Raw genomic sequence first — 25,156 nt, forward strand, 5'->3', positions numbered from 1 at the left:
TTTATTACAAAACAAAGATTAGTTCCCTTATCCGAAATAACACCACAACGAACCAATGTATAACAAAATATGCGCCCACGAGGTTGATTCTCCCAGATCGAAACGCAGATATCTCCAGTTCCATCCCCCAATTGGGAATAATAATGTTTCGATTTCGTCGACAAAATAATTATGCCATTGTTTACACCTACTCGGCAGTCACAACAAGCCAGTCGCAACTGTGCAAATATGTACATTGATACGCCGTGTAAAATAATTTCGAAACTCTACGCATAGCTGTTGAAATGCAAAATACGGGCATTCATTCCATTTGCAACTAATACCTTTCGCGTTATACTGCCGTACTGCTGTGCATTATTGGCTGTCCCCTGCCGTTCAAGGAAGACTTTTGATGGGCACAGAGAATAAGGCCTGCCTATAACACGACACTAAATAACCAAACTATCAACAATGCAATAAAGTGTATTCAACTTCATATGTCCTCTACCTCATGATTGATGATATCGAAAGGATACGTACATGTATATATGAATGTATATGCACTTACATGCATATAACGATAAGTACGTCCGTTGTTTTGGAAAATGGGGTGAAATTAGACATGCATTTTCTTCCCTTCGCCAGCGATACATTTGTTCAACATTAGAGGCGTGTTTGAAATGCTAGTTTATATCGCGAAGTTCACTTCTTTAAGTGCATAGAAACAGTGCGATGCGGTGCTGCGTGGACTTCGAAATATCGCAAGGCCACCTCGTGGCGGGGAGCGGAAGATGCTCTTACGCAGCCATAATTGTACGCGCGGCCACCCAACTGTCGAACTTCTCCCGAACCGACCGTGCTCGCACGAAATGGCAGCGACGCTCACGCTCGGGCGAAATTACGACCAAACCTCTCATGCATGCGGACGGTAGACCGGTGTCCGCCATCACCAGAGGTAGGGAGGGGGGGGGAGGAGAGAAAGAAAGAAAAGAAGACCGGACCAAAAGGCCCAAAGACCGAACGGTATCCGTGAGCACTCAGTACATCGGAATGGAATGAGGGGGACGCTGAGGGAGGGAAAGAGGAGTTGCTTGCATTATAAAGGCGCGGACGGCATGGTTCTCCCCCCCTTCTTCACCCAAGGTTCTCGCTCCCTCTTGGATTGTGGAGGGGGAGGGTGGAGAGGGCAGGGGGCACGACGAAAGGGGCGGCCTGGGGAGAGGAAGGAAACGGAGATGAAAGGAGAAATGGCGATCGGGGACGAGGGATGCCCCCCCCCAGAGGATTAGAGGGAAGTTTAGCGAGGAATTTTTTTTTTCAAGGGTTAGGGAAGGAGGAGGACCGAGGAGGGAGTATGAGAGCTCGGGGAAGGGGGTCAGAGCACGGTCGAGGAACATGCGGAAAAGAAGGGTTTTGCGGGTTGTCCAGGGGAATTGGGGGGTGAGGGCGGCGGGAATGCAACAACGGAGGGGGATGGAGTGAGGCGGGATGGGTCCGAGGGAGTGGGGTTGGCTGTCGAGCATGGTTTGTGACGTAGTTAACGTATTACTGCGGAGGGGAGGAGGTGGAGGTTGAAGGGGAAGGTTTGAGGTTGACAAGACGGGGGAGGGGAGAGGGAGATTTGGCGGTAAAGGGGTGTGGGTGAAACTGGATCTCGCAGGAAGGGAAGGGCTATACGATGCTGCGATATATCTACTGCAACGCTCGATATTCAAACTACACCGCACTCCGATATCGAGCTACCGGTCATGTTATACACGTCGCTGAAAGTGCGATACAAATCTAGAATGTGAGATATTGCAATTGCAATATCAACAATCGATTTTTTACGTAAGTATCGAGAAGATGAAAACGTACGATTTTCAGGAGTGAAATCGAATATGTAATCCTGCTTACCCAATAGCACCACTTCGATCGAATCGGAAAACGAGAAGGTTGTCGCTATTCTACATCGTAACAACCGTTCTCCCGCATTGGACGGATCTGCGATGCTACAAAAACACATCGCACTTCGATACTCGAAATTCCGAGTCTCAACAGAGTCGGGCTTAAATGAGGGGAGGGAGGGATAACGTGCCGTCCACACGTATGTCGAGTCCTGAGGGGGTGAGTAGAAGTGGGGGGGGGAGAGAACGTTGGTTAGCGCGAGCGGGAGGGGAGCGCGCAGAGACGGGGGCAGGGCGCGGGGAGGGAGGGGGGTTAAGGGGCCTTGTGGAGTGGGAAGAAAAGCATCGATTGGCGTCTTCTTATTCTGGAGGCTCGGGCAAAAAAATATTTCAAGCGGAGATGACTTGTAATGGACGAGGGATCGCCTCATCACGCCCATAACTCTTTCGACAGAAACCACAGGCATTGCACAATCCCATTACTTTAATTCGAGCCAATCCTTCCTTTTAGCTTTAGGTCACCGCGGACGAAACGGCGAAACACACGGAGAGAGGTCCTCGAGTTGAACGCAACCTCGAATTGTCAAAAAACCCAAGACATATTGAATTTTCCGACTTGACGGAGAACAAAGGCTGAATTTTCATAAAGGGATGATTAAGTGCAATGGACCCTTCAACTACTTTAGGAAGAAAAAAAATTATAAACATGAGTTCGTAAGAGCTAAGGACGGGAAGACACCGGAAATCTACCACACATAAGAACCAGAGTTAATCTTCTGGACGTTACCGCCTCATCGTACTCTCTCGACGATCGCGTATTTTTCGAGGAGCAAACAAGCGACGGAACTACTCTCGTCCCGACTGACGCAATAGCGAACTTCAACGACAGAACGGATGAAACTCGACACCCGCCAATTCCTCGAGCGAGAGAACTGTCCCCCGAGACAATTAGCATTGCCGCGTCTCTTGACCGTCGATCGCTTTTCGTACAAAAAGGCATGTCTCCCACGACCTAACACGCGTTCACACCACAAATTTAACGGATAAGCACCGAGACGACTCCGCCCGCCGCGGACGGAAAAAAAATTCATTACACCGCAAACGCCGGTTCGCACTGGCAAAACGCGAGAGGGATGAGGGAAAGTTGCTGAAGGGAGGAGCGGCGGGGACCTCGCAGTTTACGGCGAGTACTCGGTGGCACCACAAATTGAAAGCAATTACGGTCTCAGGCGGGGGCGAGGGAAGGAATGGGAAGACCGCGGTGGGCGGATGGAAGTCAGAAGCAGGAAGCGAGGGGGTCGAAGGCGGGGGACGACTGAGGAGGCCTCAGATGATTGAACAGGAAAGACGGAGGAAATGCACGACTCTCACGGGATGGAGAGGGGGGGAGGGGAAAGGAAGGTGTATCAAATGGACCGAGGAAATTGGGGGGAGGGGAGGAAGGGCGTGGGGGGCGGGTGGAATGAATCGTAGAGCCTTTCCGAAATGGCCGCGATAAGACCGAGAAGCTAGCGGGGAGACGACGCCAAAACCTTAACGTGGTCCTTCTCCGCCTCGCGGTCAATAAAACACTCATCAGAGAAACCGTCTCGCGCGCGCGGGCGTACATGGCCTCGCGAAATAAAACGGGCGAAAATGCTCTCCTCCCCCCACTTCCCCAGTCCCCCTAGAACTTTGATTTTTCGTCGGGATTGGTAATTTTTAACGGCGCGGATCCACAAATACGCACGACTACCGTCATCGACCACGACGGATCGCCACGGAGGAAATCTTCCCGAGGGAACGGCAATAAGAATTTCCTCGCCGCCCCGGCTGCGTCACGGACTGCCGCGTACGGATGAGGAGGACAGTGTTCCGGGGCGTAAATCTCCTATGTTGCTAAGCGAAGTCTACGGCGACGGCGTCTGCGAGAGCTTCGGGAAACGGTGGAGAGGAAAAAAAATACCACGGGAGGTAGAGCGGGGATCAATACCCCAACCCAGTGCCATTGCATCGGGCAAACAATGGGTGGGAAGCCTGAAATTGGAACATTTCCCGAAGAAATTGATATGCAGGGAGGGTTCAGACACCTAAATCCCCAAGGCCAAACGAATTCATAGTTAAAACTCTCCTCACCCGCCCTCTCCCAGCGACTCAAACGGAAGGAAAACCATTAGCACACCCTCGGGAAACTATTTTGAACGCGCACGGCAGGAGCATGCAATGGGGCCATTTGCAATAACATCGAGGGTAAAAAAATACGAGCGCAACAGGCGTTTGGCGGAAAGATAACATTGCTTCATCGACTAAACTTTTATCCCCCACCCACATAACTTTAAACCATAAAAATTCCAGTTCCAGAACATGCTCAACAAGGAATAAATTACATTAATGAAATAAACAAATGCCTCGGAACGCATGGCAAGCAAGTGGAACAAATCAGGGTGAACAAAAAAAATCCCTTGAATTAAATACTTAGCACGCTGCATCGTGGATACGTGATACGAGAATCTGATGGAAAATATGACGGGCCGTTTAATGGAAATGCCGTATGTATCTGTACACACAGAACACCATTATGAACAACGATTTACGTAACTTGATTTGAATAGCTAAGGCGGATTTTTTCGCACCTGCAACCTAAGTATACGTACCTGTTTCAAGTAGATCTTGGATCGAACCATGTTTCCATATGCAACCTTAATTTAGATCGTCAGATTTTAATACCTTCTACTAAGTCGTTAACGGCCTTTATGGCTATGAATTGTGCATAGATACGTTTAAAACCACCTTATAGCATCCAACAATTGCCGGATTTTTTGCTGTCATCACGTTGTTTGACCTTCTCTTTTCTTTGCTTTCCAACAGTTTCGGCATAATTCCCGTTTCACTCCAACATATTTTTCGTTCAAGACCTCATTATATTAACCATAAAGGGATTTTACGAACGGAACCCTTTCGCCTAAAGGAATCCACAGCTCACCGAAAATATTTAACTCCAACCTGAGCCTCATTGACTGGTGCCCAGAGGGTTGGCCCCGCAAAAAAAACAATTTAATCTTATCTACAACTCACTGTTCAACAAACACTAAGGGACAATGACGCTTTGGAATCAGAAACGAGTTCTTAGGCAGTAATCAGAGTCAGCAAGGAAGTGAGCCATGAAACGCTTATGCAGGCACAATTTATTTTACACCCACAATTGGCATCAATCACCTCTCAAGATGGAAATTGACAGTTTAAAAAATTATTTTACACATAAAGGGCGTTCAATTAAATAAAAAAATAAATACTGATATGGAAATTTTGATGGCAGGTTAAGAAAATATTTGCCATTTGATGATCTTAAATATGCAGAAGGAAATTTCATTACAGGCCTTGCAATTGCTTTTGAAAGAAGAGAAATGCAAACTTAGTGGTCGCACAGATTGACTAAAATGGCCAAACAAGTACACAAAACATGATACATACACTATTAACAAACTTTTGAAATGGATGGAGCAACTAACTAAAGGAAATTACAGAGGTGAACTGAATTAATGAAAGAGATATACCAAGTGCCGCAATATTCCCTCTCAATGCCTATTGTCAACTTGAAATATAGTTCATCTCTTTTGCCAGTAAGACAACAATGCTACTCTGTGGCAGTACAAGGAAATGTCTACCGAGTCAACCAGTAATTTTTTACCAACAATCAACAAGAGGTTGAAAATATTGATTTATAACTTCCGCTAAGTTACATCTGATGGAATTCCATTATTAACTGCACCACTTCACTTCATAGTTCAATATTAATGCCATGGCATTAACATGGAAATACCACACTGTATTCATATAAATAAGAAAAAATAATTACCATATTTTAATAAAAAAGTATAATTTTCTTACCACGACTCTAATAATTAACCTTCTTCTAATCAATTAACTACAGCACATTTAATTTAATGTGGTTCAAATGTTTTTAATTTGACAAAAAAATTATTATTTCTATCAAAAAATGAATTTGTGAATGAAAAAAATGCTCTTAAAACGTATTCTCCGCCTATCAATGGCAAAACATCAATTGTGCTGAATTGATTATAACAATTTGACCACAATAATTTCATTTGTTTTGCCTTTTATGCAATTAAAAGAGTTTTTTGATGCCTAGAACATTTTCCAAAAATGGTGGTCGGCTGTAATGATCAACTACTAGATCACCCATAACTCCAAATTCATAAAATGCATGAGGTAAGGTTCACACAACATCACCATATATTTTTTTAACATCACATGAAACATTCCTTTGTTAATTGAAAGGTGAATGCGGCTTAGCAATTTTATAGAAGCATCAACTGGAAAAAAAAACATTCTAAAACTGCACAACAGGAAGAAGTTTATAATTTTATAAATAAAATATTGATACTTACGAGACATGATGGGCTCAATTGGTGGAGGAGGATTTTGTAAAATGGATTCTGGAATCTGTAAAAAAAAAAGACAAATTAGGTTAATGACTGACAACGACTAATTTTTGCCATGCACAGATCATCAAAGAATAGATACAGTAATCCTTTCCTGGCAGTGATTCTGACTATACATAGACTAGATAGAGATTATGCAGGTAACGTGATGACCATTTCAACATTAGCATCATACACCAGTAATACATAAATCTACCTACATATTTATATTCATTGACATTTCAAATCAACTTCCCCCACTCCATCCTACCAGTAATCTTCCGTGTAGACTATTTTGTGCACCACTGATTTAACTCTTCCACTAAATCAGGGGTGATTCGAGGACAAAAGGAATCAAAATCGGTTCGGAACTCGACCCTCATTTTATGGTATTGTGATAGTACATAAAATTAATTTATTATTGCATCATTGCATACATGTTTGCAATCAAGAAAATCAGGAACATTGACATACCTGTATAAGACTAAAAAACATATGACACGTTGAAATTCACCATAGAAGAGTGAAATGCTATCTCTTTGAGAGACAAGGCACTGAGTTTCAAAGGTAACATGGGAAGTAATATCAAATTAAGAACTTATATATTCCAAATACATATCAAAGCATACGCTTAATATAAGGATGGTGAAGATCAACAAGTTAATATTCACCTGAAATACATTGTGATAAATGAATTGCCATATTTACGATTTCGTATTTCTAACCAATATAACTACAAGTAGCATTTGAAAAGGTGGATATGATGATATGTCAGTTTCAGGCACAATTTGAATTTAAAAACAACGAAAACTTATTTTGATAAAGCACTTATAGTGTAGTTACAAAGGTAGGAAGGATGAATATTACATTTCTTATTCTCTGATGTTTATTAGGGTTGGTGCATTAATCAAAAATGAGACAATTTCTGGCCAGGGTTCCCAGCATTCTGACTTGTAAAGAAACTCATATCAGGACGCTAAAAGCAGCTGACACTACATCATTCCCGATAAATTCCAAGGTATCAAGATGTAGTCAAGACAGAACAAAAGAGAAAGGAATGGATATACTGGCTGTTAAGGGTCACAGGATGAAATACTTCAGTAAAAATAACATGACAAATTATGTTAAAAATATGAACTGTAACCATTGTGGAGGTATGCACAGAATGGATAAATATCTCCGGTATATGAGATAAATGAGGTTGATCTAACTCCATGAACTCTGTGGAATTTTACAGATGAACCCATCTGTGACTCAAGATGAAACATTCTCAAGTTGTTGTTTCTGTCCCTAAACAAAACAATATCACCGAAACATTCACGAAGGCCATGCTAGTCTCAGTGCCACAAAGATAGGACAAAAAATTAGCTCAAGATCTAATTTAATAGTATGCTCTGCCAATTCTAATTTCTGTTTATCAATTCTGGCGCGGAAAACGGTACCTTGCGTTCTTTGGTTCAATTTAGTTACCGATTTATTTTAATGGATGGTGAAAAAAATATACCCAGTTGCGACAGAAATTGAATCAATACATGCTGATTTTACCAAACTTAGTAGCTTGATGAGTGAATCAGCAAAAATATGATGATATTACAAAACTTAATAGCTTGACGAGTGAATCAGTACAAACATTTGAAACAATTTTCATTGGTCTGCCATTTATATACTGATAATTGAACACAATGGTCAAAGTGAAGATGCTATGAACAGGTACAGGAAATTCAGATGAAATCTTATGGCTGATGTATATGGATTATTGGTGAAGAAAAAAACTATTACGCTTTCTCATTTATTATCAATACTAATTGCATTTCAGAATAACTGTTCCTAAAAATTGTTAAAACTTTGCACTACTTGCCATTGTATAAGCAACCTTATTATTCATCAGATTCAACCAATAAAAACTATGACAAATGCACTCAATAACATTCACTTCTCAACCATGTTGTAGCATGATATTTTTACAAGCATACCACTATTCCTCAAATGAGTTGACCCTTTGGTAACCTGGAATGGTCATTGTAGAAATTCTCAGCCTCATTTATATAAAATTATAGATCCAAAGGGCATGGTCAACATAATAAACTGTGCTCAGTTATTTGAAAAAGAAAGCAGGGCTAATATCTGACCAGATGCCTGGGGTTTCCTGCTTGTGACACATTCAGCATTCAGGAAAAAAATAATTGGCAACTTAGGTAACCATACTACATGACATGGCTGTATGGCAAAAAGACCTTAATGTTTTTCACAATCTAATGTTTGAAGGTATTTCTCTACTTGCAGCCAGTACTTAAAATGTGAGTGCAAATTGAATGTAAATTCTTTAGAATTTTTTCAAAAAGAGTTTTCAGCTCTCTATTAATCCACAGTTAGATTTCCTTCATCATTTTTTTTGATCATGGCTTGTTACAACTCAGTACAACTTTTTTCTATTCATAATTTTTTAAATTAACTAATATCCTTCATAACCATCATGACACATTAAGTTTAGGATTGGCATTGGGCCTAAAGTAGCATTCAAATGTTTAATAATTTTGAAGCTCATTTAATTAAATTCAAGAGGGTGATGTTGATGACAGATTGAGGAAATGCTTCCTAGGTGACAGGCAAGCACTCCCTCCTTTCTCTAATAATCCTGTTACGTGGATTGCAAGCCAGGGCTTGTGGATATAACTCTTCTGTAAAATCATGTCCGACGTCTATAAATGCAACACAAAGCTGTAATTACTTAGCGTTGATGGTACTCTTTTTCATGTTATCCTACTTAAAACACTGGCTGCCCCATTTAAATACAAAAAGCATTGGATGCCACATTTTTAGTTGGAAATCATTTCAACTATTTCATTGGAAAATAAATAATTCATAATTTTTCCACTGAATTATATTCAAAACTAAGTTTTTATTTTCCATTTTCATCATGAAGTTCTAAAATGTTGAGCTGAGTACCATTGAATTTGTTCACTATTAAGCTATCTCAAGGTTATATTGGTAGAGCACAATATGATCGCATAACAGACACCTTCCATCATCTTTCTCCTAGTATACTAATATATAAGAGAAATATAACATATGCATGGCATAAGTTGGATATTAAAATTAACTTTCATTAATTAGAACTATCACAGTTAAAAATTAAGTTTTAGTATATTTACTATTTCTCTAAATGTAAGCACACTTTTAATACAGCCTCCAATTATTGATTACCCTGGAAAATATACTTCGTATTTCTTGACAATATCACTGACTGTACGTAACAAATTAAGGCCTCCATAATCAATTAATCAAATTACTGAGTTACATTTTCCACAATCTCTCAAAGAACAAAATGCTTACCCTCTATGAGCTTTCGTGTTCTGCTTTCTATGTCGTATTTTATCAAACCTAGTATTATTCCACTGACTCGAGAGTAGCCACCGTAGGTCTAAAAATATTCTCCTCAGATTCTCTTTCCTAGCTCTACTATTTCCCAATTCCACCTATCTAAATCCAAAATCCATCCTTTTTGTGATTCATAGATCTCATCTCGTTACTGACACAACACCTAAAAATCTACCTTTCATTTGTCTCCCATTACGAACAGTGTTTCCTAAATGACTGATATTGCTGATGTCCCAAGGGTACCAAAGTACATGTTTGATTTAATAAGAAGAGTCTTACTCTCAAGCTTGTGTTTCTAGCAATTATTACAATTACTTAAGAATAATATGCTATTTTTTTGCTTCACCTTACTTAGCTGTAGGATGGAAAACAGCGGAGGGCAACAGTGAGCACAAGTTGTGTTTGCATATCTAAAAACAGCACAGTTCAAAATTATATTTATTATAAATTTATAGTTTATTCAAAACATGACAATGAATGTCTAAATCCTAATTTTTATTGCTTCGATTACCCCGAAGGAGTACTACCAAACGTCTTTATGCATGAAAAGTTGGTAAGCTTGGTTTCAACTAGAGTTAAATCCCATTTATTTGGAATGGTATAGTAAAAATATTGATTTAATGGGGGAAACATTAAAGATAATTTGACTATCTACAGTTTCAAAATTTTCCAAAATGCCAATGTTTGCTGTATTTCTTTCACTAACATTACCATCATCAAATTGGCAACCACTGGTTCTTTATCCATAAAAAAAATAATGTTACCTTTATTATGTCTACATTTGAAGGTGTTGCTACTGAAAAAGCTGATTCAACATTACTCGATGTCTAAGCAAACTTAACTAATTCAATGGCGGGCTCTCAATGTTTTGTGATTTTTCACACAGAAAAGCTCAGATTGAAATGAGAAAGTTTTAGTGATAATGGATACTCAATAAAAACTTATATTATTCATTAGTTTTTAACATAACTTCATTTGATAAAAAAACAGCTTAGCAAAGGCCATAGAGCATAGAAACTAGTTGCATAATACCCTCCATACCCTTACAGTGGCTTGATGCACATTGAGTAGATAGGAAATATTTTCACGATTTTTGCAACTCAATCCTTTACATAATGTTTCCATACAAAATACTAGTGTTGCAAAAACATTTGCTCCTAAAAATTAATTAAGTTCTCATCGGCATTGGAAGACTGAGACTCAACTCCATTTAAAAACAATGTAGTAATGAATCACAAAATATATTCCATGCAATGAACGCTCTGAATAGGGAAAATTCAAACTAGATGTAAAGTAGACACATGAAACATTGTTGCAAAAGCCTCGTTATTTCAATGCAGCATCACCATCCAACATAACATCAATTACCAAAGGCATATTATACTGAAGACACTTAGGGTAGAACTAACTCACTGTGCTAAATGACCATGGAGATAGGTATCTTGTCAAGGCATACGCTAAAAAATGGGAGGGTGGAAGTTGTAAATGGAATAATAAGGCAGAGGAATTAATGAAAGAAGTTGGAAAAGAGGGATATGAGCATTCTACCGCAAAAGATGTGGCTGTATTTAGTAAAGCATAACATTGGGTCCCAGAATTAAAACATAAAATATCAAGAATTTATGCAATGGAACATCCTGAAGCAGCCCTTGTTGAATTCAAGAAGTGAATACCTACACACCACCCTGCAATTGACCAGTGGTGTGACACAAGAGGGTTGTATCACATGCCCATGGAGGCATGTGATTTTCTCATAAAATTAAAAAAAAAATGTAGGTTCATTCAAATGAAAACAAACCAAACCTGGCAGCTATCCTTTGAATTTTAAAAAATAAGAAAGTTACATTTTCCTGCACTCCTTCCACTCATTAAAAATTTCCTCTTTAATCATTCGATGAAGCCAATTCTTTCTCAATGCACTCGGCAAACTTTTCAAACATTTTGTCCCATGCTGTGTTGTATGAATCTAAGGAATTTTACTTGGTCACTTTTGCTTATATCTACACCTCTTACGTCTATAGGCATTAGAGTGATGGGACTTCTATTCCCAAATTTAACTTGGGCAATAATTTTTTTGGAGATTGTTTCAGTGAGTTTCACAGACTATTTTTTTACTTGGTCTTGATAGGTCACTTCATCATCGATAACAAGCTCTAATTCTGGTTATTTTATACTAGTGGCACAGTGTATATGTCAGTATTGTCTATAGGCGGTGGTTTAATTATTTCTTGAAGAAAATCGGACAACTGGAAAAATATCTTCTTCGTGCATTTTCTCATCCTGATTCTCCCTGCCCGTATAGCCTAACTGCAAGTGGTTGACGACAGTGACTCTTTCACAGAATTTAACCATTTCCTGGCTCGCCTTCAATAACTGCTCATAGAATTCTATATGGTCTTGAACTTCTGAGTTTCAATTTTCTAGCCACCACACCTCTGTGTTAACATTACCCATATTTATGATACATACTATTTGCATTTGCAAGCTTGTCATTTGTTGCAGTTGCTGATACAAATCATTCAAAGGTATTCAATATTAACTATGACTTTTAAATGCTTTTATGTATTAAAGACCAGTTTCTATTGTTCAGCTCACATCAAGAATTAATGGGTTTATAATATGCTCCTGAAAACATTACTTCTGCATAACTTTGTACCTGGCATTGGTAGTGTAGGTAGGCACCACCATAAAATTATTTATGATGATATAAAACAATCCAAGCATACCTAATGACTAATAATAGTCTTAAGATTTGTCAGCCTGAGTAATATAGTAATTTATATCTTTTATTCTGTCCCTCCTCAAAATTGTTTCCAGCTAACTTTAATTCCCTCTTCTAGCCGAAACCTTATGGATTGCAAATAAGCCTATATTGCCAACAGTACACAATGCAGAAAACATGGACTATGCCAGTAATTACAGACCAATTCCACTATCATATATAATCATCCTTCCTTGGGATGTATAACCATAAGTTCTACACCCAAATACATACATTCATACCAGCACATATGAAATTCTTGATGTAGGTATTTCTCTATGCCCCAATATCACAATATAACACAGCTGAAACTTTACAATTGCCATAGAATAGATGGAATCACCATACAGTAGGGCTATTAGGCAGATTTTGACATAGAAACAGAGCATCACGTCGATGTGGATAGCTTAGGTCTACGTAACTTCATCATGAAATTGAAAAAGTATTAAAGACAACTGAAATAAACCATATGCATAGATAACATCCATGAAGAACTGTTAAAATACAAGGGCAGTTTTTCTTTCAACTGCTGATCACACAGCACAAACGCCAGACAAGCGACAGGCAGGTGGTGTGCCTAGTAGGCAACAGAGCATCTCCCGTACCACACTCTCTGTCACTGCCAAGCTTAAGTCATCAGTCTATGCATAGTAGCGGTCACATAAACGTGCCTGCCTCAATTGATTCTTCCACCAAGTGAGAGTTGCGAAGTATTATTTGTTTCCTGCCTGCAGAAGGGTATAGTGGTGCAGAAATTCATAGAAGAATGAGCCAAGTGTATGGAGAAAACTTAATGAGTGATGGTGTTGGGCGTCAATGGTGTTGAACATCGATTGATGGGGGAACTGATGTGCATGATGAATGGGGGGTCAAAGATGCAAGTCTGTAGCTACAGATGACGAGCTGACGAAGTGATTAAAGAAAACTGTAGGTTCACCATAGGTGCTTCGTCCATTGAATTTCTGGAAGTTTCAAGATATTCTCTCTACTCTTATCAGTACGGAACATTTAGGCTGCAAAACATTTGTGCTAGCTGGATACCAAAAATGTTGACTGACAACCAAAAACCTTGCCGAATAACTTCAGGTTTGATGTTCCTTGACTATTAGCTGATAGAGAAGATTTTTAGAAATCAATTGAGACCGGAGATGAGACGTGGATTCAATATGACACACTCGAAGCTAAGCAAAAATCACAACAATGGAGAGTTATAAATTCACCAAACAAAGCAAAAAAATCAAACAAACCTTCAAAAATGGAAAGGGTATGGCTATGGTGTTTCGGGATGAGAAAGGTGTTTCATGTAGAGTTTGCGCAGCTGGGAACAACACTTAATACAGCTGATTATTGTGAAACATTTCAACATTTGCAGAGAGTCATTCAAAACAAAAGAGGCATGCTGATTTCTGGAGTTGTTCTGATTCATGATAATACCCTTCCTAAGAGTGCTGGTGCAACCCAACAGCTCCTTGAGCAATTTCAATGGGAAATTTTCAACCACCCACCATTCAGTCCCTGACCTTATGCTGAGTGACTTCCATCTTTTCCCTGTTTTGATGAAGTGGATAATGGGGCAGCAGTTCCAAACCAACGAGGAGCTTCAAGACAATATCAAGACTCCTTTAAATCATTGGCGGAAATATTTTATGAAGAGGGTAATGTAAAGCTTGTCCACAGGTATGACAAATGCCTCAATCATCAAGGGGATTGTGTCAAAAAGTAACCATAAGTTTAGTGATACAATAATTTTGAAATATTCATTAGTCTTTTTTCATGGCCCATCCGAAGTTGAAAAAAAAACTGCCCAGGTATATACAAAAATATATAAGCATTTTTATGGTCTCATCTTAAGTATAAATGAGAGAGGAAATTGGACAGATAACTATTTTCTCAGTATTAATTCAAATCCTGAGATAGATTAGAGAATGTTGGGCAGGCAGGGTTAAGGAATGAGGAGAGCAAGCCTTTTAAATAGAATGAAGGAAGGTGGAAATTATGAAGAAAGAAATTATCTACGGAAAAGATAGAGTTAATTATCGAAACACTAAATATAAATAGTCATTAAGGGCCACCCAAAACCTATTTTTAAATACAGTTCACTCTCAAACATCCATGTTTATGAATGCATGATCATAACTAGAAAACATGGATAGCACAAATATGCAGAAAATGCTGTTGGCATAAAAACGGATACAAAAAGCAAGATAGAGACTCCTTTGCCTCAATTCACTTTTTTCAGCCATTTTTATGAGGGTGGAATTAGAGTTTAACAAAAACACAGAAACATCAGCAGGGGATATTTTCCTCAGTGAAAGCTAAACCAATCACAAAGCCAGGAAAAAAACAAATAACTGGCAAATGATAATTTTTGACAAAGAATCGCTGATCTAGATTCATATTCGTCATACGATACCAAATAAAAATAATGCTGGGTAGATAATTAATGACTTGTTTTTGTTGCGTAGTAAAGCTATGTATAATACTTGCCTTTACAGAGAATTAGTAATTTTCATGGATAATAAATGCAAGGGATAATGGGAGAGTATGGATGGTACAAAAATGTTTTGAATATTATAGATAACTTTTTATTTAGTGAAATTAAAAACTTTTAAGAAACCCCACGTATTTCACACTTGTTTTTTTTCAATTATATCAAAATTTCAAAGCATTTAATTGTCTTTAGGATATTAAGTAATTAGAGTAGATATTAAGAGTAATTTTATAAAAATTTTGAGGTACTAGGAAGGGAATAGCAAGGATAATGGAAAGTTTACTTTGGGTAGAATATCTTGAATGAATGGGAATGTTATCCATCCCCACGGCCTTATTTGATTTCTATTCCCCAAACGCACCCCCTCTATCTTGCCATAAAGTACACCTGAAATTGTAGATGAGGATAGCTTGGGTCCAAGCACACTTGATGGCAACACAGAGGATAAGGGGATTGTTATCATATACAGCCATGGGGTTAGATAACTTTGAAACAGAACTACTTAAACGTTTAGGAAAACATGGAAGAGTTTTTACGGACTAATTCTTAGAATTTATGAGGGGGGAATTTGGCCTCAAAATTTTATCAGATGAGTATTGATTTCTGTTCCAAAAAAGGGAAAGTCAGTAATTAGGATTAAAGAACAATATTGGTTGCAAGAATTCTTAAGTGAATTTTGAGGGTCAGTGTGATACACATGGGATGAGAATGAATGTAAACAAAACAAAGGTTATGCAGTTTTTGAGAAAGAGGAAAGCAAAGAAAAATCAAAACAGGTGTTCATAAACTAGAGCAGGTGGTACAGTTTACCTATCTTGGAAGTGTTTTGGACAAAAATGGTCAGAGCAATTAGGGCATAAGAGGAAGAATTGTGTTTGGCAAATAAACTTACACATGGGGGAGTGAATTGAGTCGAGAAATCACTCATCAGAACTTTAATATGGAGCGTGGTTTTGCATGGCACGAGAAATCAAAAGGAGTCAGGGGAAGATGGTTATCAAGCATTCTGATTACTGATGGGATATTGAAGATTGTGATAGTGGGCAGGACATTAGGCAAACGAGGAAGGGGCAGGAATAGGACAAGCATATTGGAAAGAATTAAGACAGGATGGAAGAATGAGGAATTGAAGAAAGGTTTATTATGTCAGATGTCATATTGTGTTTAGCTACGAAAGGAAAAGAAACTTATCATTGTACCATTGCATTGTCAGCGTCTATCCAAAACCTTCCTTAAATAGTAGAATACCAATAGAAAAAATCTTGAATTAATGAATGCAATGGAAAAGTATTTCACAGGTTTCACATACTCTAGGGCAACAAGTTTGATTTCTAATTGAGCAAAGGTAGTAAGTACTGAGGATCATGAAAATAGGACAAGGATGAGGCCAAATGAATTCTTGGGGGAAAATTAGACTGAATTATATAATGGTAGGAGTAAACATGTTAATGGATCAGTCATGAATTAAAGCGCTGATGGAGAATCAGGATGGGCAATGTTATGGGGGTAAGAAGGGATTGAGTCACGGGAGGCATGAGAGGGGCTGGAGGTATAAATAAAAGTATGGGTGAAATTAGTGAAATTAGGTACACTTGCAGGTGATAATGCTTTAGTTTGGCATTCAGCCATGGGATTACAGCCATTGCTGGAATTTGAGACCAGTGCCACAGGGCTGGAATTAAACTCTATCATAGGAAAACAAATGCAATGAAGTTCTCAAAGAAATAGGAAGGCTAGGGTAAGAATCTAAATTTGAGGGCAAATACTATAACTGGTAGAAAAGTTTACCAATTTAGGAATCGTTTTAGATAAAAATAGGCAAATTAGGAAGGCCATTTAAAGAAGAATTTTGCTAGGTTAAGAAGCTTTGACAGTGAATAACAAAAAGTGGACAACAAGGACCTTAAGTTAAGATGAAAATCTTGAATTATTGAAAACAGTATTGAGTATACGGGATATATGGCTTGGAAACTTTATTGCTGAAGATAGGAGGCTTTAAAAATGAGGGTGTGGAGAAGGATAGAAAAGATAAATAGATAAAAAGGATAACAAATGAGGGAGCACTAGACATGGCGGGGGAGGAGAGAGGGTTAATGCAACATATCCAGAGGAAGCAGAAAATGTGCATGGAGAGCATTTTGATTGGCAAAGCAATTTGGAAGCAGAGCATACTCTAATTTCACTGCGGCAGAGGCATAAAACCTTGATTTACACGTCATTAATTAATAACGGTGAGGTGATTTACAAAAATGCTGGGCAAGAACGGCATCTGTCCCATTTGTTAGCACCCTGTCCTAATTACTTGCTGAGACGAGTTTCAATGGGAAGGACTGTGCATATTAAACCCAATCAATATTTGATTAATCATATGGTTCATTCAGTTTTACTAAAAATTTTTTAATTGACAACATTTTTTTCACCACAGTAATTTTTTCATTTCATCTAGCCCAAAAACAGTGCCCGAGCTGAACATGTACACATGGTACTTTGATTATCTTTCACCCTCTCAGGTGTGGATACTGAAAGATCTTTCACTACCATAACATTGTACTACACACGTAATGTGAAACTATTAGTGCAATGCAGTGCTCTTGAAAGAAGCCAAATGTTATTATTGTGATTCAATCTTAATTATTTTCTTTATTTTTTCAAGAATATAGAAAAAGTGTTGAAATTGTGATTGTTCAATATTTAAAAGAATGCAATGACATATCCTTAGCTTTCTGCAATGTCTTCAGAAGAATGGAAATATATTAATAGTGATGTTGTTAATGAACGATATACTAAGTGTAAGATTGGAAATAAAGTCCTTCTATAAGAGAGGAAGAGTAAACCCACAAAAAAATCAGGAAACACAACAAAACATTAAGGAAAATTCTGTCCATTCAACAACAGTTTAATCCCCATTAGCACCAAATGCATCATTATTTCATAGGTTGAGATTAAAATGTGTTCTGGTGAATCATATTTAATTTTACAGAATCAAAAAATTTAAAAATTGACAGCCTAAGGAATTGGTGCTGGAGATAAAAAAAACAGGAATTGATCCACCTCTAGGGACTTCATGCATGGGATTCGAAATGCAAAGTCATGAAATGCAAATTTAATTATGCTATTGCCTAACTTTACATTATCGTAACACAAAATATATTTCACTGTTTTTTCTTCTTAAAAATTTAGATGAGCAAGAGTACTCTATCCAAAAGAAAAGGCCTGAATTCTCATTTCATTTATGATAATTTTTATTGAAAACTTGAAAAAATGTTTGCCTAACAATGATTGAACAACATCTGAAGTGGATGTCATCCAAGCAAAGTGTAAGAATTATTTGTTTGCAAATGCTAGTAAAGTTTTCTGAAGTAGAATGAAATCTCAGCAAGAGAAAGGCTGTGACTTACCATGTATTTGTCATTAATGGTAGACTGCTGGTTATGGTAAGTTTTGATTCAACTCACAGGTTAACCACTGCTACATTTCTCTACAAGTCTCCAATAACACAACCCATCACACCCTACACTCTTTATACCAGAGACTGAAGATAATCCAAAATTGTTCATTGCATAGGGTTAAATGGAAATTAAAGTATCTGCATCCTTGAGGAAGATTCTCAGGGACACAACGACAATTCTTCAATGGTTTGAAAAATCTTCAGTAATATATTCCGGGAGGAAAGAAATTAGAATTATGTGAGGCAAAAAACATACTCTTAAATAATGTTTCTATTGATTGAATGTTCGATGATGATGAGATTTAAAATACTTAAGCTCTGTGTGAGACACTAATGATCAATGTGATTTATTTCCAGTCTTACCAATGAGCTTGTAGATTTCACAGGAGGTGGACTAACTGCCTTCCTGGTTTTTGGCATCAAGTTGAAGTTGAACTTGATGTCATTGGGTTCTTTGCGAGGTGTGGCTATGGCAGAGAGTGGGGGCATCACTTGAGTCATTTCCTAACAAAAGAAAAATACAACATGCATTAACAATCATTATGCATTGGACATAATTATGAAAAATCATTTACCAAGAACAGAATGGCCATTACACATACTATGAAAGAAACAATAATAATGGTATAATGCAGGGCTAAATTTTTACTTTCATCTAAATTTTATTCATTTTTTAAGTAGTAAAGCCTTCCAATTATAAAAAAATTGTTTTTCAAATAAAGTACAAAATTATGCTATGACACCACAGTTCATTATTTTACACCGAATGAACATTTTTCGTATAAATCAGAGCAATCACCAATAGAAATTATTATTTAATGTTGACATAAAATGTAGAATAGCGAAGACAGAAAGCTGATGCAATAGGCACCATTTGTCACCATCCTTTATTAACCTTATTTTCTATTAAACAACAAACAAATAATAAGAAATACTCGTCTAAAAAATACAAATACTGTAGGTTTTACCAGTTTGACTTTCCTGAGGTGTAAAGGAAAATGGAAAATTTAACAGGCATGAAATACTTTGTAGAAATAAGTGAAACCAGGTATAGTCCAAATTGACTTCTAGTGATTTTCCTTATAATAAGTTCATGCCTTGAATTTTACATAGATAAATTATGCATGAAACGTTTTCCAGTAAGTTACTTGATACATAAAATTACCGAGAATGAGCATGAGAGATAAATCACTCAAGAACTCACGATAAGAATAGAATTTTCATGTGTGCAATAGGAAGTATCATCAGAATTTTAAGGTTAACTATTAAAACAGCAGAGTTCTCAAATTGAATGGATACATCAAGTATAATTGAATTATATTCCTGATGAAAATAACTCCATAGCCATTACACTAAGCTTAGCCGCAAGATACATTTGGCTTTCGATAGAAATGAAAAAATTTCATTGATAATGATGATGCAATTTCCTCATGAATTTTATACCTACAATCACAATCTTGTTCATAATTCCCCAATAATAGCAAACTATTTACAGTCATAGATTTTATCTTTCATTGCAAATTGTAAGAGATTTGAAATGTTGAAGAAGGACAAAAACACGCAAATATAAAACAAACAAATAAGATTTTTACACACATACACCAATTACAATGAGGCTGAATTTGCATTAGAAATGCAATTAAATTGACTATTAAAAGCCCTTCCACGAAATTATCTTATCAGAGGTCAACGGACAGTTTACCTTTAAAATTAGAAATTACGTTTACATTCAATATCATTGACTGAGAAGTATTTCTCCTTCCATGCCAGACGAAGGAAAGAAAATAATATTACACTTGAATATATTTTTAAATTGAAGCGTATTTTCAATGGTAAGAAAAATAACTTCCTTTTGCTGCAATTTATCACGGCTGCCATTACAAATGAAGAGCACAAGGCTCATCATTTATAAATGAAAATGTGTACATGCACTACTAAATAAAGGCAATAAAAAGTTTTTTGAGATTACTTCCTACAGCTGTAATGATCAAACATAAATGGAAAATCCTCAAAATTATGCGAAAAGCGATTTATAGCTTTTAACAATTGGAAAAACTAATTTTAAAACGATAAGCACACAGACCTGTGCTGATAATTTTACAATTTAATATGGACTGATTCACTTTAGACAATACAAGGAATAATTCTGCTTTTTGACTCATTCAGTCTTGGTCAAATAGAAATAATGGTGAAATGATTGTGCAAACCTTAAGTATGTGTTCCAATTCAGCCGCCCCATTGCCAGAAGCAGCATTGCCTCCAGAAATACTGCTAGCAACAGGAGGTGGTAACTAAATAAGAGGGGAGACAGAAACAGAAACTCAATGAAAAATATCAATATCAACAACTAAGGACCCAAACTGAGCCATTCTATAAAGTCACTAATTGTATAGCATGCATACACTTCAATATTGTATCAGAGTACATTTCACTGAAAACTATAACAATGAGGTTGCAACTGTATAGGGTGGCCCCTGTCACATACAATCATTTTTCACATAAGTAACTTTCTCTTTCACTGTTCCTCCCAGTATATTAATTGTAATAACAGGGATAATTACACAAAAGACATCTTTCTAGCTTTAAATTTTGGTTGGCCTATGAGGCAAGCTTTTTCATTTCCAAAACAGACATATTATGCAAACAACATGAGCAAAATCCTTTGATGCATAAGTGATTTGTAAAGACTAAAAACGGAGTACAAATACAACCAGACTACTTCCCACACTAAATTTTTTAGTTCATCATGAAAAACACTTGGAGAACAAAGTGGCAGTTAACCTATACCCAATCATAAAATGAGATTTTTGCCATTTAAAAGAGAGTACATTTTGATATGGCTTCATTATTTTGTTCCCAAGGAGAATACAATGATGGAAATAGATAGGCAACACTAGACAAACACACCTCTTAATTATTAGCTTTAGCTCAAAAATCCTGAATGAAAATGATTAACATATTCCCCTCAGGAGGCACTTGGAGATCTGAGATTTTAAAGAATCCTGAAAATGATGACCGCTCAATAATTCACAAAGACAGAAAATTTTTCTTATATTAAGCAGTCACTTGCCGCCGAAAAGGCCAGTTTTTCTCAAACCATTAACACGTGATTCATATTAACTATATCCACATTGACTAAAAGTATGCACAAACAAGCAAAAAAATATTTAAAAATAAGGGTAATAAAGGGCTTAATTTTTGATTCCAGATCTCTTTTATCCAATTTACATCAATTTACCTTCAAGGCAATATAATCCTCTATTGATTGACAACAAGAGGTTTTGTTGCTTATAGAAAACAAACCTAATAATTTAAATAAAAAACTCTTATTGACCATATTGATATGTTACTTGCCAAAACATAATAAGGGTGTATTGTATGCTATGAGATTACAGTTAATATGAAAAGAATTTCATTTTTAACTAACAAAATATTAGGATAGTCATAAGAAACCTAGAGATTTGATGCCACAAAAACAAGAATTAAAATTTCATCACACATGACAAATTTAAGTCCATGGGTTGATTACACACAACTGCCTTTACTACCTTATAACCAAGCCCATTGTAATGTTTACCTTTATGCCTTTCAAAAAGTACCACGAAGCACTTAAATTCTTAGCGTCAGAAAGTTTGATTCATTCTCAAATATTTACAGCTATTTCACAGGTTTAAGTTTCCTGACCGCAATGAAAAAGAACAGAGAGAGAATAGGCAGGGTCCTCACTAGGATGAAAGACAAAGAACATAATGATCCTCACCTGTGGTTCCACATTGAAACGTGTTAGGCCCCTTCCAATTTGTTTTATCCTTGACCCTGGAGCACTCATGTGTGGAATGGAAGAGTTAGCAGGCGGGTGGGTGGGTGAGAGTTTTGATGCCCCATTGGCAACTATGGGACCGCCATTGGGACGAGTGTGGCTACCTCTTGAATTGTACTTGCTATCTATGGTGGGTTTAACGAAGCCACTGGGCATTCGGGAAGGCACTGATTGGTTCTTGCTCTCCACATGTGCCCTCGGAATCGAAGGCCTCTTGGGCGCTGAGAACTCGGGCGTGGGTGCAGACGTTGACAACGAGTGGTTGGAGGAGGCAGCTGCCAAATCAGACTCAGAGCTCTCAAAGGGCTGGTCCACACCAAAGAGGCCCTTGGGCTCACCCAGCAGGTGCGGCATGACGTGTTCAAAGTGACCCAGCTTGCGTTGGATCTCTTTCGTCATGCTGTCTGATGGAGTCACCTGGGGGAGAAGAAGAAATTAAGAATAATTTCAACCTAAAAATCAAATCAAAGGCAAAACCACAGCTAAATATACAACATAATCAAGCAGGGGTGTATGGTGAGGAATATGAGCACCAGATGAAAGAGTACATGAAAGGTACCCTAACAGCCACCGTTAGGATGTATGGCAGGGGGTGATTACACACCTGACTTTTGACACAAAATACTTCTCTCCCTAATGCTGTCTAACAATGTTATTGATTCCTTATCATCCATAGGAAAATTAAAATCTTTAATCTGTTCTACACTTTATCTATATAATTTTATTTACATGATCTCTCCTGCTTTAGAATGAATTTTCTCAGTTAGGGTTCAGAATGGGAACCTTCTAGAGTTCTCACTGAGACACATTGATAACACAAAAGGAGAATTCATTCCAATGTGTCATGATGAACATTACACAGCAACTTATGATTTATATTCTGCAATCACAAATGACAATTATTTTTGGCATGCTAATATAGGAGCATATTACCACTAATTTTCTTCCATTCCATTCATCTAGTTTTTTAAACCATAAACACATGGCCATTTCACCTTGACCAACTGGGAACAATAAACCATCCCTCAAATAAAGATGCATTAGCAAAATGAGTTCCTCTTTTCAATTAATCAAGTCATGGCATCCACACCAAAACAATCACATAAGTTGAAAATTCAAGCAAGACTCAGATAGTTTTATTTCAATAAAAAATGAGTTTATGAGATGAGGTCACAAAAATATTTGCTATTTTTACTAATTACTATTACTAATTTATGGGTTAAATGGAAGAAGGGACCATTTGGTCTCAATTTCGCCCAAATAAAGACCTCTTATCTATCTATGTAATTACTACTTCCTTAAAGTCCCTCCCCACAGAATTTATGACAGAAAATTAAAAAAATTCTCTTCGATAGGGTTTATTTTTTTGGGTAAACTGAGTCATACAAATGGGCAGCGCAAAATTTTATTCACTGCATTCAATATATATATATATATATATATATATATATATATATATATATATATATATATATATATATATATATATATATATATATACTATGTTGCTTACATGCTATATTCCTATGATCATAAATTGAATATGCACAGTAGAGACTGCATTGTGCAGAATCTCACTATGGCAAAAATTATAAATAATAATATCATGCAAGAGCAATTAGCAAATTGTAGCTCTAAAGAAGAAAGACAAAATTACCATTGGTTCGGTGTCACCAATGGAATGATTTTTTTCACTCATTCTGGTAACAATTTTGCCAAACACCCTATTTTTATACTTTTGAAAACCACTTACCAAGGATATCAGATAAGCATTCGAGTAATAAGTGGCAAAAAACAATAGCAAGACAGTATTTCAATAAATAATGATGCATGGGTAAATTGAAAATAGTTCTGATGAATGGAATGAAGGTTTTTAAAGGAAAGAAATAGTATGACAAGCAACCAGACCAAGGATGTAACGAAGAGATTTAAAAAGGGGGGCAGAGAGTTCCATTTGCCTGAATGACCATGGGGAGAATTAGAAATTTTGCACTTTAAACCCCTGATATATATATTTTTTACAAAACTTTGCAAACTTAATTTTCAAAAACTGATACCTTCAAATTTCAAACAAAACTAAATACTTCGAAGCGTGATGTTAATAATTTTTTTCAACTTGAATTCCAAAAATTAGCTTAAATCACACTGGGCCGTTTCTTCCACACCTTGCAGAATAATGCATTTCCATTCTTTAATTCATCGCGGGTGGGCATAATGATCCCACCTCGTTCAAAACCCCCATTTCGGGTATTTCATAGCACCAGACACAATCGCCTCGTGGCATCACAGTTCATAATCTCCATCCCTCCCTCCATGATCGAGGAAATACGCTCATGTTCCCCACCCACGGATCCACTTGGACGGACGATGGCCTACTTTGAAAGTGTGGATTACTTTGTTAGTCACGGCTCCGTGGAAACGCGGCCGGCACATGGCTTACCTCCCCTACCGACTTAGGCGGAAGGGCCCCCGATACTCCCCCGCAAATTCACACCGGGTGCATCTCGGACGTCGGATTTTAATTATCATTTTACCCCTCTCGCGATTTGACTTCGAGCCTCTTATCAGCGCGGGAGGGGGCGGGAGTGGTCGAGGGAGAGGCGGGGAGGGAAATAAGACAATCCCCGCTGCACTTCGCCTTCGGAAGCGCGGGGGAAGAAAATCATCTTGGCAGCCGGGAAAATGGGGTAAGGGTAATAGGATTGGATGCCTTTGACAGCTAACTTTCGCGACCTCGCATTCCCTGGCTCGCACCCAAATGAGCGGTATCGTCGCAGCGGCGCGTCTAATAAAAGAAGTGTTTGGTCCCACCCCTCTCTTCTTCTCTCCCGTTCTTCACACTCCTCGAGGCCCTCTTCAGATGGACCGATTCTCGTAAAGGAGGGGAGAGAGGAATCGCCTCTCCAATACCGACATCGATTCTCTAGGCATCGACGACGTCATCAGTTCCGCGCCACTGTCGAGTGGTTAAC

At 37.7% G+C, this 25,156-nt stretch overlaps 1 protein-coding gene across 1 annotated transcript in view; it reads right to left on the reverse strand.

The window, feature by feature from the left end:
* LOC139698579 (AF4/FMR2 family member lilli-like) overlaps positions 1-22,596 on the reverse strand; it is a 106,635-nt gene extending 84,039 nt beyond the window's left edge. Inside the window, exons 1-4 of the mRNA XM_071597422.1 lie at positions 22,125-22,596; positions 20,572-20,655; positions 18,728-18,868; positions 6,254-6,308 (exon numbers count right to left, since the gene is read on the reverse strand). Coding sequence (XP_071453523.1) covers positions 6,254-6,308; positions 18,728-18,868; positions 20,572-20,655; positions 22,125-22,583 — 739 coding nt within the window. The 5' untranslated portion in view covers positions 22,584-22,596. The remainder of the gene's footprint in view (positions 1-6,253; positions 6,309-18,727; positions 18,869-20,571; positions 20,656-22,124) is intronic.
* Positions 22,597-25,156: the final 2,560 nt, after the last annotated feature.

This window comes from Hetaerina americana, unplaced genomic scaffold (assembly GCF_022747635.1).
Source record: "Hetaerina americana unplaced genomic scaffold, ioHetAmer1.1.p SCAF_89, whole genome shotgun sequence".
In the NCBI taxonomy this organism is placed as follows: domain Eukaryota; kingdom Metazoa; phylum Arthropoda; class Insecta; order Odonata; family Calopterygidae; genus Hetaerina; species Hetaerina americana.